Source organism: Dipodomys spectabilis, unplaced genomic scaffold (genome assembly GCF_019054845.1).
Source record: "Dipodomys spectabilis isolate Male_0828 unplaced genomic scaffold, ASM1905484v1 ptg000002l, whole genome shotgun sequence".
NCBI lineage: Eukaryota > Metazoa > Chordata > Mammalia > Rodentia > Heteromyidae > Dipodomys > Dipodomys spectabilis.
This window is the reverse complement of record NW_024870679.1, coordinates 47,213,636-47,229,369: the sequence shown is the minus strand read 5'-3', so window position 1 is coordinate 47,229,369 and position 15,734 is coordinate 47,213,636. Positions and strand designations below refer to the sequence as shown.

General features: G+C 45.7%; 1 protein-coding gene across 2 annotated transcripts; it reads right to left on the bottom strand.

Annotated features, from left to right (window-relative positions):
- Positions 1-1,125: 1,125 nt before the first annotated feature.
- On the bottom strand, positions 1,126-14,233 carry Ppie (peptidylprolyl isomerase E). Of its 2 annotated transcripts, none has more exons than XM_042684854.1 (10): positions 14,181-14,233; positions 13,177-13,275; positions 11,647-11,690; positions 10,815-10,841; positions 8,154-8,235; positions 7,745-7,845; positions 5,457-5,580; positions 3,074-3,259; positions 1,589-1,731; positions 1,126-1,454 (listed from the first exon to the last, which is right to left on the bottom strand). In XM_042684854.1, the coding sequence occupies exons 1-10, from the start codon at positions 14,209-14,211 to the stop codon at positions 1,386-1,388; spliced, it is 906 nt and encodes a 301-aa protein (XP_042540788.1). In that variant the 5' UTR covers positions 14,212-14,233; the 3' UTR covers positions 1,126-1,385. The 2 variants fall into 2 exon arrangements, with proteins under 2 accessions (XP_042540788.1, XP_042540791.1); XM_042684857.1 differs by having other exon boundaries at positions 14,189-14,217.
- Positions 14,234-15,734: the final 1,501 nt, after the last annotated feature.

Here is a 15,734-nt window from a genome sequence, read left to right as displayed (position 1 = left end):
ATCTTTGTCTCTGTCTACCCCCACCCCCCACTACTTACTGTACATGACAGATACAGGGTCTATACAGTGGCAGTCATCAACTACTCAACTCTGCTTTGTAATGAGAAAGGTAGCAGTCATCAACTACTCAACTCTGCAAGAAAGCAACCATGATATGTGCAAACAACTGAATGTAGCTGAGGCCTAACTAGACTTTATTAACAAAAAACAGGCTCTGGTAGTTTGCTGGCCTCCTGGTTCCTGCTAAAAAGGCAGAGAAGGCACTTTTGAGTCATAAAATATCTAAAAGCCTATATATTTGATAGATGCTAGTGGGTGCAACCCCAGCTTTTTTTTTTTTTGCCAGTCCTGAGGCTTGAATTCGACCTAGGTACTGTCCCTGAGCTTCTTTTGCTCAAGGCTAGCACTCTACCACTTGAGCTACTCTACCACAGTGCTACTTATGGCTTTTTCTGTTTATGTGGTACAGAGGAATCAAAACCAGTGCTTCATGCATGCTAGCAAGCACTCTACCACTAAGCCACATTCCCAGTCCAATCCCAGCTATTTAGGAGGCTAAGATCAGGAGGATTGTGATTCCAGGCCAGCCTGGGCAGAAAATTCATCTCTTATAAATGGAAGAAGCTGGGTGCCATGGTGGCATAAACTAGTCATCTAACCATGGTAAGAAGTCTCAAATATAAAAATTAGGTCTAGGTTCCACTCCTGAACAGGAAATGAGACCATTTCTCAAAAATAACCAGTGCAAAAAAGGGCTGGAGATATAACTCAGCAATAGAGCACATGCCTAGCAAGTGTGAGGCCCTGAGTTCAAACTCTAATACTGCCTAAAACAAAAAGCCTGTAGATTGATAGTGACAGGAAGCAGAGGCCAATCAATACACTGGCCATAAGACTCTTAGCATGCCTTTAGGAGCAGAGACAACTTTTATACTGAATTCCCAAGTCCTGACCTGGTCTAATCACCCAGCATCAAGGAAACTGCTGGCCCCAGGGAGGAAACTAAAGCTGTAGGGGAAGGCACCATGCCACACCCCCTCAATAGCCTGTCTCTAGGAAACAGCTTAGCCATGGATGTGATGTGTTCTCTGTTGACAAGTTTCAGGAACTCCCTGAAGGCCACAGTATAAAAAACTAGGATTTATTTTTTATTTTTTTTATCAAAGAAACCACCCAGGAGCCTCAGGTGGCCCAGGACAGGCCCTGGCATCTAGGACAGACAGCAGATGAAGGAGGTCCAGGCCATGCTGCAGAGGAGCTGCTCCTGAGAAAGCCCACACTATAGGGCTCGGGCTGTAACACAGCTTGCTGCACAGAGCACCCCGAGTGCTGGTTCCTTCCAGGACGCGCAGGGGCAATCGCAGAGGGAGGCGGAGCGCACCACCTCACATGTACTCCCCACAGTCAGCAATGATCACCTTCTGCTTTGGCTTCCCGTCCTTGCTGCCCTGGGCCTTTGCAAGCAAAGTGGAAGAAAAGTCAGGGACCAAGGAGTGGGTTAGCTCTTTCCTAGCTAGAGCCCTCTCCAGTGTCCTACAGGGGTATGTACCAAGGGACAATTGAAGAGAGGCCAGTTTTGGCCACCTACCTCAATCTGCCGTAAGACATCCAGGCCTTCAGTGACCTCCCCAAATACCACATGCTTCCCATCCAGCCAATCTGTCTTGTCACAGGTCAGGAAGAACTGGGAGCCATTGGTGTTTGGGCCAGAATTGGCCATGGAGAGGAGGCCTGGGGAGAGAAGGACCTTGTCAATTCCCTCCACCCTGCTCCAGCCCTCAAAGCCTGTGCAGACTGTAGACAGACAGCCCTCTGCAGGCAGGCTCTTGCTCTAGAATGCACAGACTGGGCAGATGTGCCATTTCATCTTTCATCTAATAGGATGAGCAGGGCTGTTTAATCATTTCATACTCACTCATTCATTCATTCAGCAAATTACTACTTCGGACTCAGGTCCTAATACTCTTGCTCAGTTTTTTTGCTGATTCTACCACTTGGACATATACCTGCACTTTCAGCTTTTTGCTGGTTAACCACAGATAAGACTCTCTCAGGTTTGTCTGCTTGTGTTGACTTTGAACCCTGATTGGGATTATAGGTATGAGCCACCAGCACCTGGCTATTTTTTTTTTTTTTTTAAACACTGATAGCGCCAGGTGCTGGTGGCTCACGCTTGTAATCCTAGCTATTCAGGAGGCTGAGATCTGAGGATTGTGGTTCAAAGGCAGCCTAGGCAGGAAAGTCTGTGAGACTCTTATCTCCAATTAACTGCCAGAAAACTGGAAGTGGTAGCTGTGGCTCAAGTCTGGCTTTGAGCTGAAGAGCTGAGGGACAGTACCCAGGCCCAGAGTTCAAGCCCCATGACTGACAAAAAAAAAAAGGATTGATAGCACATCCTTGTATGCTGATGGGCAATCCAGCAGAGCAAGGTAAATGTATTATACAAAGCAGAGGAGGACACGGAAGCACCCAGGTTCCAAGCAGGGGAGAGGAATGGCTTCCACAGATGGAGGGGAAGAGCAGAAGCCAGAAACAGGAGTGTGCATGTGTGGAGAAGCAGGAGAGACAGCTAGAGGAAGAGGCAGGGGGGTGATCAGAGACCTCAGGAGTGAAAATGGGGAGGATCATCATCTCCGATTGGAACTGAGCATCAACAAGGGCATTCTGATCAGATCTGTAGCAACAAGTGGGGGGACACAGTACAATTTTGTCTCAAGTTGTGGGGAGAAGGCGAGCCCTGAGATTTTACTAGATAAAGAAGATGGGATGCCAGAGAGGGTGAGAGTATAAGACAAAACTTTCGATGGCAGACCACAGAATCTAAGCTAAGCTACCAGTGAGTACTGACTGACACGGTGGGGTAGGAGAATGGGGAGTGTATGATTACATGGTCATTACAAGTGAATGCACCCCAGCTAGAGTGAATGTTTCTCTTCTGTTCAGCAGTTTGCTCTCCCCAACCCCTGTCCTTCTGCCAGAACCACTCTCCGTCCTTCCAGCCTACGCTGCCACTCTGCCCAGCCCCAGGCCCAGGCTCAGCGTCATTCATTGCCACAGCCCAATTAGCAGCTACCTGGTCCAGTGTGTTTGAGGATAAAGTTTTCATCATCAAACTTCTTCCCATAGATGGACTTGCCCCCAGTGCCGTTGTGGTTTGTGAAATCACCGCCCTGGCACATGAACTGGGGGATGATGCGGTGGAAGCTGCTCCCCTTGAAGCCAAAGCCCTTCTCGTGGGTGCACAGGCAGCGGAAGTTCTCTGAGGGTGGGAGAGGAAAGGGTGCGAAGGTTAAAAGATAAAACAAATGAAGAAACAAAACCTCTGAAAAGTAGTGTTTTGTTTAGTGTTTGTACAGTTGTCCTTGTTATCCATACAGGTATCCATATTGGTTTGCAAAAGTCCCTTTTAACCTATGTACATTATAAATATCTTCATATATATGTGTATATATATAGATATGTATATTTAGACATATGTGTATATCTATCTATCTATCTATCTATATATATATACATATAAATAAACAGCTCTACTTCTGATTTTTTGGTGCTTAACTGGAGATAAAAGGCTTACAGACTAAGGAAAGCAAGCCCCAGCTCATTTTGAATCGTGATCCTCAGATGTCAGCCTTCTGAGTAGCTAGGACTAGAGGCATGAGCCACTTGTGCCTGGCATTATCTTCCTATATTTTATATAATCTCTAGATGACTTACAATACCTTACAGTGTGTAAATGTGATGTAAGGAGTAGTTGTTACACTACACCGTCTAGGGAATAACAAGGAAAAAAGTTCAAACATGTTCAGCACAGATATAATTTTTTTTGTCTTTTCTTTTTTGGTACTGAGGAACAAACCCAGGGCACTCCATTTGCTAGACAAGTACTTTGCCACTGATCCACATGCCAGCCCTAGCTGCAATTTTTCCTCCAAATATTTTTGACCTGTGGCTGATTGAATCCACAGAGTGGATCCCAAGGATGGGGAGGGTTAGATGTATTTTCACTCTAAACAAGAGATGCTCATATAAATATAAGTGATGCTGATCTCCTAAAGGACAACAGGGCATACTGATTAAAGAAGGAAGACTAAATATGTGCACTCTAGCTCTGCTGCCTCTCCAAAAAACACGAAAATGGTAGCAAAGTATTATGTTTCTTTGGTTTTGTGCTGGTCCTAGAGCTTGAACTCAGGGCCTGGATGTTATCTCTGTGCTTTTATGCTGAAGGCCAGTGCTCTACCGCTTGAGCCACAGTTTCACTTCTGGCTTTTTAGTGGTTGACTGGAGATAAGAGTCTCATGGACTTCTTGGCTGCAGCTGATTTCTAACCATGATCCTCAGATCTCAGCTTCCTGAGTAGCTAGGATTACAGGTGTGAGCCACGGGCGCCTAGCCTGATGTTTTCTTAAAATAAGTTTTGTGATACTCTCTTTAATCATATACGTGTAAGTAGTAAAATTTACATAAAAAACAATAAATTCAAGCCAGCACTTAAAAACTAGAAAGAAGCCGGCACCAATGGCTCATGCCTATAATCCTAGCTATCAGGAGGCTGAGATTTGAGGATTGTGGTTCAAAGCCAGTCCAGGCAGCAAAGCCTGTGAGACCCTTATCTCCAATAAACTACCCAGAAAAAGCCAGAAGTAGAACTGTGGCTCTAGTGATAGCACAAAGAAGCTCAGGGACAGCACCCAGGCCTCTAGTTCAAGCCCAGGACCAGGAAAAACCAACCAACCAACAAAAAAACACCGAGAAAGGATACTCAAGAAATATTATGTTACTTTTTTTTTGGTTTTTGGTTTTTTTGATCAGTAGTGGGGCTTGAACTCTATGCCTGGGCGCTGTCCCTGAGCTCTTTAGCTGAAGGCTAGCACTCTACTACTTGAGCCACAGTGCCACTTCTGGCCTTTTCTGTTTATGTGGTGCTGAGGAATCAAACCCAGGGCCTCGTGCATGGGAGGTAAGCACTCTACCGCTGAGCCACCTTCCCAGCCCCTATTTTTTTGTTTGTTTTTGCCAGTCCTGAGCCTTGAACTTAGGGCCTCGACACTATCCTTGAACTTCTTTTGCTCAAGGCTAGCATTCTACCACTTGAGCCACAGCACCATTTCCAGCTTTTGTTTATGTGGTGCTGAGGTATTAAACACGCTAGGCGAGCACTCTACCACATTCCCAGCCCCACATGTTACTTTTGGAGTGCAAAAACATATTTTTCAATGAGTGCAGTGCCATATTGTTGGAATACATATGTGTAGTATGACTTTAACCACGATCACTTTATTTACTTGAATTGTTATTAAATTATGATTATTATGAAGCTTATAAAGCTTCAAAAATGCCTGCTTTGACTCATCTATTACTAGTTATCAGGATCTGAGATGTATCAGAAGCATTAGGTCAGAAACATTACTCAAGCCACCAGCTTCCCACCAACCAGACTGCAGCCCCCTCCTTACCTGCTGTCATGGGTACCACATCGGAACGCAGGAGCATCTGGATGCGGCCAGCTGGCTTGTTCCCAATCTTGATGTCCATGTACACCTGAGGATTTGACCGGGCCTTTTTTGCAGCGGGCTCTCCCTAGGTGCAGAGGAAACTGCTAGTTAGAGGAAACTCCTAACTCCTCAAGTAGAAGCATGTGTTCTGCACACTCTCAGAACACTACTGAACAGGCCAGACGAAGGTCCTGATAGGGAAGGCTGTGGCCCTGACAGCCCAGCTGCACACTACACAGGTGACAGACCTTAACACTATCTAACAGGAGGCCCACCTACAGGTGTGTTCTCCCTCGTCCCCCCGCTCACTCTCAGAGATGCATTAGCTTACTTCTCTCTGTCTTACAGCTGGCCCAGAATATTTAACCTCCCCATCTTCATCCCCAGGTCTAGGCCACACTCTATTCCAATAAGCAGATACACCCGCACCACCCCCTCCATGGCCAGCAGTACTGTCACATGGTATGGAAACAAGGGGGAGCCTTTGTGCTGTGGCCCAACTGCTCGGAGTACAATAGAGGCCCCGGCTTCCCTTTATGCTCTAAGTAGGTAAGACTAAGCAGAGAATCAAGAGAGCTCTAATATAATCAAAACATCTGTTTGAAGAGCAAAGCTAGATGTTATCTTGTTTTTGGTTCAGCTGACCAAGTACATGTGGAGGCTTCACTGGCATAGATACTACTACTGCTGTCTGCCCTCAAACATAGCAGCAGCCACACTCACAGCACTTATTGTATAACAAGGGTGGTAACTAGAACCTTCCTCCTCAAGTCCATGCTGTTCATCATATACTCCACCTCACATCTGTATTAAGAAGTGAACATAAGGCCCCTAACTTCACAGAATTTACTTCCCAGAAAAGGAAGGGCAACTGGAATCCATATAGTTCGTGCAAAAGCCAAGATTGAACAAAGAAATACAAAGGATTATTTTACTAAGCATTGCAGAAGGGGACTGTGCTGAGGGAGATGGGACGGGAGACACAGGATCAAGAACTGGAGAGTCCTTTCCGGTCTAGGTCCCATGAGAGAAATGATGGGAGAGGTGAAAACTTCTGACGAGACTGTTAATGGTGTTAGTGGTGTCTCAGAAAGCTCATTCTAGCTCTCTTTAGGAAAGACTGCATCCAGAGGCAAGCTAGAAAGCGGCTGCAATTTATCCAAATGACAGGCTAAGCTGGGACCCCTGCTCCAAGGCAGAGGGTTTCTAAGATTTCAGAGAAACGTTGCAGAATACAGTGCTGTGCCGACTCTAACTTAGCAGCGTCTAGAGGAACCCAAGAGCTTCTACTGACTTTGAGGGCCACACAAGGCCTCTCAATTTCTGGCTTAGGTCAAAACATGCATGGATGGTGGCAAAGTAACCAAAGTTGAGAATACAGGAAGTCACAATCAGAGAAGGTGGGGATCCATTCCAAGCAACTTGAAGTCACCATCAACTTATAGGCAGAAATATGTCAAATTCAGTGTTAGGAACAGAGAGCATGAAAGTCACCAGTGCAGCACAGTCCAACATGGACTGAGACTTTTAACTGAAGGAGAAAAATGTTGAAAGCTAAAGATCAGGCAGAAAAGAAGACTGCTCACAAGGTATGCAGAAGGGAAGCCTACACTGTGCTAGTCAGGGAGGTATGCTAAGAATGAGGAAAAAGTCCAGGGCTATGCTCTCCTAGGAGGAGAGAAGCCTGAATCCATGCACAAGTTGAAGGGACGCTACCAACACTGTCCTGTACCCTCTGCACAAGGCAAGAACAGAGGACAGAGAGCCTGGTACCAAAATCCTCAGTGCAGTGGTGTGAGGAATAATCAGGTTCCTATCAGCCAAGTCACAAGTCCAGGCCTGAGCAGAACACAAGAACACCCAAAGCTTCTTTCTCCCTTTCATTCACTCAACACAGCCTTTGTCAAAGGACTATATTCAATATCTATCCTTTCTGTTTTCTTGCAAAGATAAACAAATTCCATAAAAACCTAGGCACTACCCCTCCTCCAGAAGCAGTAGCTTTTTTTTTTTTTTAAAGCAGGGCCTGGGCGCTGTTCCTCAGCTCTTCAGCTCAAGGCTAGTATTCTACCACTTGACAAACAGTGCCATTTCCGGTTTTCTGGTGGTTTATTGGAGCTAAGAGCCTCACAAACTTTCCTGCCCAGGCTGGCTTTGAACCGCGATCCTCCGATCGCAGCTTCCTGTGTAGCTAGTATTACAGGCGTGAGCCACTGGCACCCTGCCTAAACAGGAGCTTTTGTTCTTACCTCCTGGGTTTCAGCTTTGGGAGGTTCGGACCCTTCTTCCTCTTTATTCTCTTCAAGAGTCTTCCCAGAGAATTTCTTCAACCAGTCATCATCTGACCAAACTAAACGGGAAGAGTTGAACAAAAGTTAGGAAATTCAACGTATTAGCCAAATGCTAAGGAGGTACTCTGCTCAGTCACCTCCACCTAGAAGATGTCACTAGAGCTCTAGGCCACAGGCATCCCCTTTGAGAAGACCCCAGATGAACAGCCCTTTCACAGGAACAGAGCACTTAAGAAAATAGGAAAGATAAGAGGATTAGGAAGGATTTTTCTCATAATAGACATTATTTGCATTTAGATATATAGAGGTAACAATGCATGGAAGCCAAACTGGAGAACATGACAGAAATCCAAGGAGCTCTTCTTACCCGGTCTGGAAGAGCCCTCCTTAATTCTCATTGGTTTAGCCAAATTGACACGAATTGTCCGTCCAAAGAGCTCAGATTCATTCTGAAAGATCAAAAATGCCGCTGCTTAAACTGTCAAATTAAAAACCAGAAAGCTCTTTATTTTTGAGCCATGTTCTTGGTTTCTCCTCCCTTAGTCCAAGTCCCCAGCAAAAGCTCTGTCCTCACCACAAGGCAGCTCTTGAGAGGAATCTGCAGGTCATTTCTTCCCTTAAATGGTCATATACTTCCTATCTGTCAACACCAGCAAAGGTCTGCCTACCAACTTAGACTCAAAATTACAAGACTTAAAATTACAAGAATAAATGTAGTTTCCTAGAACCTGAGTTCACCTTCAAAAGCCAAGATCAGCTTTGAATTAATGAAACATGATTTCTCTCTGACAGCAAAGGAACATGTTTGATGAACAGGTAATAGAGAACAAGGAATAAAGAACTTCCTTATCCAAAGATAACTGGCATTGGGATAGATAACTTAATATGAATACCCTTAAAGAAATTATAAAAACTTCATGGTAAAAAGTGGAAAAAATACTTATACTAGCTACCTGAGAAGCTGAGATCAGGAAGATCATAGTTTGAGATCAGCTGGTACAAAAGTTCAGGAGACTCCTTTCTCAACCAATAGCACATCTGACATCCCAGATATGGTGAGAAGTGTTAAATAGGAGATCACAATCCTGGGCCACCTGGGTCAAAAGCAAAACTCTATCTCAAAATAACCAGTGAGCCAGGCGCCAGTGGCTCCCACCTATAATCCTAGCTACTTAGGAGGCTGAGATCTGAAGATTGCAGTTCAAAGCCAGTCCAGGCAGGAAAAGCTGTGAAACTCTAATCTCCAATAAAACCACCAGAAAACCAGAAGTGGAACTGTGGCTCAAGTGCTAGCCTTGAGCTGAAGAGGTGAGGGACAGCACTCAGGCTCCATCACTGACAAAAAACAAAACAAAACAAAAACAAAAAAAACAAAACAACCCATCAGTGAAAGCTGTGTACCAGTGGCTCACACCTATAATCCTAGCTACTTGGAAGGTGAAGAACTGGAGGGTTGTGGTTCTGGGATAATCTATGTAGAAAAGTCCACCAAACTTCATCTCAACAAAAGGACAAGCAGATCACAGTTGCACCTACCTATCATCCTAGCAGGGACAAAAAGACTAAAATAGCTATATCACAGTCTAGGATCCATGCCCAAGCAGAAAGTGAAACTATCTATCTTAAAAGTAACCAGCCAGGCAAAGCTGGCTCATGTCTGTAATCCTAGCTACTCAGAAGGCTGAAATCTAAGGATCTCACTTCAAAGCCAGCCTGGGCTTTGTTAAGTCTGTGAGTCTCTTATTGTCAATTAATCACCCAAAAAGCCAGAAGTGGATTTGTGGCTCAAGTGGCAGAATGCGAGCCTTGAGCTAAAGAAGCTCAGGGAGAGTGCGTGGGCCCTGAATTTAAGTCTCAGGACACACACACACACACACACACACAAGCACGCACACACACACAAAATAACCATGAAAAGCAGTGCTGGAGTGTGGCTCTGAAGCAGAATGCCTACCTAGTACACATGAGACCTTGAGTTAAAAACCCTAGTACTGTCAAACAAACCAAACAAAAAGTGCAAAAAAGAGCTGAAAGAATGGCACAGTGAATATTTTTAAGATGATAAACAACCAAAAAAAGTCAGATATGGGAACTAACAGACTGTTGCTGTTTTCTGGAATAATGTGTTGTTTTTTTTCCTTTTTAAAAAAATGGGAGGGGCTAGGACTGTGGCTTAGCAGTAGAGTGCTTATCTAGCATGCATGAAGCCCTGGGTTCAATTCTTTAGCACCACATAAACAGAAAAAGCCAGAAGTAGCACTATGGTTCAAGTGGTAGCGTGCTAGCCTTCAGCTAAAAGAAACTTAGGGTTAGTGGTCAGGCCCTGAGTTCAAGCTCCAGGACTAGGGGGAAGAAATGGAGTGTGCTGAGTATTTTTACTACAAGTTTGTTCAGATAGCACCTGGAAAAGCTACTGCTGCTCCTTTTTTTTTTTTTTCTGGATCTGGGGCTGGAACTCTGGGTCTGGGCACCATCCCTGGGCTTTTGTGCTCATGATTAGTGCTATACCACTTGAACCACAGCCCCACTTCTGGCTTTTTGGTGGTTAATTGGAGATAAGAGTCTCACAGACATTCCTGTCAGGCTTGATCTGAAATGCAATCCTCAGATCACAGCCTCCTGAGTGGCTAGGTTTACAGGCATGAGCCACCAGCACCTGGCTGCTACTGCTGCTTTTGATGTATAACATACTGTTATTACTGTCGATTTTTTTTTATACAAATGTATATTTTGAATATTTGGAAATTTTAGCTAGCTGTGTTTTCATTTTGGGGAAAGAAGTATACTTGTTTATGGTGTTGAGTTGGCACTGTACAGAAATTAAGATAATATTAGTCTAGAAACGTTTGATTTTGTTTTTATCCATTTGTACAGGGGTAACACACTACATGAAAAGTCTTATCTATTTAGGTTTGATTCCAGAAACTAACAGTCTACAGATAATGAAACAGAGAGGGAGAGAAAGTGAGGACCATGTATACCACCAAAAACAACTTCAGTTGAATAAGGCTTCCCAGCCATACCATACCATGTTGTCAATAGCTGCTGCAGCATCCTGCCAAAAAAGACAAAAAGCTGTTAAGTTTAGGTTTGTAGCTGACTGCTAAACATACATACACTCATTAGCAAAACCTCTGCTTGCCTAGATTCTGTTTGTGTGATTAACAGAAGAGTGCTTGCCTGACTGATATTTGAGCTAGTGATCCTGTAATTTGCTCTCTAGTTGAAGGCACAATAAATAATCACCAGCACTACCAGCCAAAATTTTTCAATAAACAGCACTGTAAGGAGCTCTACAGAGGTAAGATGGGCAGGGTCTGTTAGGTCTAAGGCATTATTCAGTCTTGTAAGATAAAGTGAGGGATGCTTTCCTTTAAACAGTTCTTCTAGCCATCTGAAAGCCTCAGCCTAACACCCAGAAACTAAACCAAACAGAGAAGAGTTTCCTTTGTAATCAATAACAATACAAACCATAGATTAAACAAAGGTAGTACAGATAAGCACAGTACTAATGGCTCATGCCTGTAATCCTAGTGACTCAAAAGGCAGAGATTTAAGGATCCTAATTTGAAGCCAGTCAAGTAAAGAAAGTCCATGACACTCTTATCTCCAATTAACCACCAAAAGAAACACACACACACACACACACACACACACACACACACACACACACACACACACACACACACCAACAACTCGAAACCCCAGAAGTGGAGTTGTGGCTTAAATGATAGAGCTCTAGCCTTGAGAAAAAAAAAAGCTCAGGGAAAACACCAAGGCACTGAGTTCAAGCCATAGGAACACACACACACACACACACACACACACACACACACAAATATAGCACAGAATTTTCTCACTTCTGCCAACTCAAATTCAACAAAAGCAAATCCTCGGTGCTTTTCTGCAAAAAGAAAAACAAAACAAGTGATTACTATAGAGGCAATGAGAAGAAGCAGAAGATCACAAAATAAAGTCAGTTACATGTCAGATTCAGATACCAGAAATTCTACCCAATAACGGTTTAGGAATCTCATTCTTTGAGTGCTTCCACCCCCCCGTTGGTCGTGGGCCTGAACTCTGGGCCTGGGTGCTGTCCCTCAGCTCTTCAGCTCAAGGCTAGCACTCTACCACTTGAGCCACAGCGCCACTTCTGGCTTTTTCTGCTTATGTGGTGCTGAGGAATTGAACCCAGGGCCTCATTATGCAAGGCAAGCGCTCTACCACTGAGCTACCTTCCCAGCCACTCTGAGTCCTCTTAACATTTTAAGCAATAATAAACATTTTCATAGGCAGAGCTAAATATCAACTGTATTTTTCATTTTAAAAAATGAGCATTCAATTCTCCTACTAAAGCCAAATTTAAAACTTCAACATTCACATGTCAGACAACTAGAAAAATAAAGTCTTAATTTAACTAACCAATTACTCATTTACATATACAATGTGAAGCTGGACATAGTGGTGTGCACCTATAATACCAGCTGGCAGAAGGACTGCCAGTTTGAGGCCAGCTTAGGCACTATAACAAGACTGTCTCAAAAGAAAAAAAAGAGCATATCGACCAGATGCATTATACTCATAAACTGACATACGCATTGAACCCATGAAGTGTTGAATAAAACCCCTTTGTACAACTACTTACAGATAATAAGAAACAAGAAAGGAAGCAAGACAGAGAGAGAAAAACAGAGAGACAGAGACAGAAAACAAGCAAGCTAGCTGGGTGCTGATCTTAGCTATTCAGGAGACTTGAGATTTGAGGACGATAGTTCAGAGCACAAACCTGAGAAACTCATTTCTCCAATTAATCAGCAAAAAGCCAGGAGTGGAAGCATGGCTCAAGTGGTAGAGTACCAGCAGTGATTGAAAAAGTGAGACCCAGGAGTACAAGTCCCAGTATAAACAACAAAAAGACACCAAGCAAATAAATAATTTGAATATCAAGTGTGCATAAAACATGAATCATAAAACCCAAGATGTTCAGTTTTACCCTCAGGTAAATGCTGTTCTGACTACAGAGGTCAGTCACAATATTAATTTTAGAACTCAGACACAAAAGGGCCCTTAGAAAGTCAATATAGGGCTGGGAATGTGGCTTAGTGGTAGAGTGCTTGCCTAGCCTACATAAAACCCTGGGTTCGATTCCTCCGTACCACATATACAAAAAAAGCCAGAAGTGTCACTGTGTCTCAAGTGGTAGAGTGCTAACATTGAACAAAAGAAGTTCAGGGACAATGCCCAGGTCCTGAGTTCAAGCCCCAGGACTGCCCCCCCAAAAGTCAATATAAATATATAGATATACATATTTGTTTACATATTATATATATATAATTTTTAAAACAGGCTTTCCTGCTGCCTCACTCATGTGATACATTCAAAGAGCTCACCTGTTTCATAATCAAGAGGAATCTGAATATCTGTGATGTCTCCAAAAGGAATAAATGCAGCATGAAGAACTTTGTCGTCCACTTCTTCTGCCAGACCACCTACACATATGCAGAGAGGATTGCCTTCTCAATTACTGCCCTGGATACTAAAGTACCCATTGCCAGGTCCCATGCTGGCCAAAGGAAGGGATCTTTGCATCCAGTCCTTTGGCCACAAAAACAGCTCCCTCTTATCTACTCCTTGCCCATACTTACGACTTACACTCCTCTCCATCCTTCCTTCAGACCTTTAAGTAGCCCTATAGGATTCCTGCAATAGGTTCATCATTGAATTCCCTGACTCAACTCACAAAGCCAATCAGAAGAATCTTGGTGAAAAGCACACATTTGAATCTATCACGTCTCTGAACCTATGGGTCTCTCTCAAAGACTTCGCAGAAAAAAGTGCAAACTTTCTCCTTAGCAAGGTGCACAAGATCTGCCAGCATCTTATGCTCTGCTTGCTTGATTTCCCCGGGTAGCCTGAAAATATAACCCACCTGCCACTTACAAGTGTCAGGGCTTTCGGCTCTCCGCAGTACACAGCTTTGCCTCTGACTCCGCCAACGCCAGGCGCGGCGGCACCCTCACCCCTCCAGACGGACTGGTCATTCTCCTCCAGCCCCTGTGCATCACTGGCCGTCCCCACCACAGCGCTCATCAAAGACCCACTTTCTCCTAACTAGTCAGGGAACTCCTTCCTGCAGTGAACATTTCTAAAACGAATGGGCGCCCGGGTTTGGGAGACGCTGACATTGCCCCGCACTCCGCCGGGTTCCCGCCGACCTTAGCGGACTAGGAAGGAAGCCCGAATCAAGGCTCGATCGCTGCGTCTCGGGCAAAGCACTGCTTCGCAGACCCGGCCCTGACAACTGCCGCCCCATGCCCACGACCCTGACCCCCATGGCCCCGACCCACTAGCAGCGGGGTCGCTCGGACAGCACTTAGCGGCCGCGCCTGCTCACCCACGTACAACACACGCTTAGTAGTGGCCATCTTCCTCCCGCACTTTTCCGGCGGAAGCTGGTGCTCGTCCCGCCCCCTCCGCGGTTGCCACGCCCCTCACCACAACCACGCCCACTCTAGTCCTGTTCCGCAGCTACTTCCCGGCGCTTGCGCACTCTCCCGTGGATCCGGTAACCGCTGGCTTCCTGCCATCACTTATCTACACTACAGGAGATGAATGGGCAGCCATGAGTCGGGCCCTTCCAGAGCTAGCAGTGTCCTAGGAAGCAAACCTTGGCCTAATCAGCTAGGGTTTTATAGGTAAAAGATCAGCCACAAACTAACTGTGGTCTGGGGACCATCCTGTGCTGTTTGCTTTTGGACAATCCTGGAGGCGAAGAATGTTTCCTACACAGGGGGTGGTGGCTCACAGCTGTCATTTCACCTACTTGGGAGTCAGAAATAGGAGGATTGCTGTCTGTGGGTGTTAGAGGACAGCAGAAGTCCCTATCTGAAAAAATAAAGAGCACACACACACACACACACACACACACACACACGCATGCAGGCATGCACGCACAGGCGCTGGGGGTGTGGCTCAGGAAGTAGCCCATACACTAAGAGTCCATACACTAAGAGTCCATACACTAAGAGTCCATACACTAAGGATGACCAAAAAAAAAAAAAAAAGCACTTTTAATGCTTTAAGTAGTTATTTTATATTTATTTCCCCTCAATTTTTCTACACTTTTGAGTCATAGTCTTGTAGTCACGTTACATCAATATAAGAAATCAATTTAACTGGGAACTGATGTTATACGATCCTAGCTACTCAGGAGATTGAGATCTGGGGATCATAGTTTGAAGCAAGCCCAGTAATAACCCGTGGGGTCCTGATAAGCAGCGGGATCCAATAGTCAGTGTGGCCCTGTGGTCCGGCCTGCTGGAGGGGGCGGGGCATCACGAGCCTCACCGCTCCACAGACCAAGCCACCCGAGGGGCGTGCCATGCCGCAGAAAGGGGTGGGGCATGCCACCGAAATGGGTGGGGCGTGCTACGGGAGGTGGTGGGGCTTCGAGCCCACGTGGTCAGCTGCCTATGGGGATTATAGAGGGGGCAGCTTGGGGGAGGAGCATGAATGGCAGTTTGAAACCATTAGCGGGGGAGGGGCGCAGCCTATCCAGGGCATGTAGGGCGGGGAGTAGGAGAAAAGCCGAGGCCTGGGGGGAAAACAGTCAGGAGGGAGGGGAGAGGAGTCTGGAGAGGAGAGGGGCGTCGGGAGGAGCCCGCGAGTGCTGAGGAGAGGTCAGAGGGAGGTTAGTGCGGAGTTAGTGCAGCCAGGAGAGGAGTAGGAGTGGAAAGCCTGCCGGAGCCCAGCCGAGCAGGCCTGCGCGGGACAGGGCAGGCCTCGAGAGGCCATCTGGGGCTTCTCGAGGAAGCTATTCGGGGGCTCCTCGAGGGGACATTCGGGGCTCCTCGGGAGGCCCTTTGGGACCTTCCTCTAGAGAGGCCTGTGGAGAGGCGCCTCCCGGAGCAGAGCAGGGCAGGGCAGGGCAGGCCTGTGGAGATGGAGA

What these genes read in the sequence shown, in the direction of transcription:
- Ppie (XM_042684854.1), bottom strand. Translation starts at nt 14,211, where the DNA reads ATGGCCACTACTAAGCGTGTGTTGTACGTGG. An exon ending in CAGCAGCTATTGACAACATG is followed by an intron (nt 8,236 to 10,814) that starts GTATGGTATGGC and finishes TTGATCTTTCAG; the next exon opens with AATGAATCTGAGCTCTTTGG. An exon ending in TGTGGTACCCATGACAGCAG is followed by an intron (nt 3,260 to 5,456) that starts GTAAGGAGGGGG and finishes TCCCACCCTCAG; the next exon opens with AGAACTTCCGCTGCCTGTGC.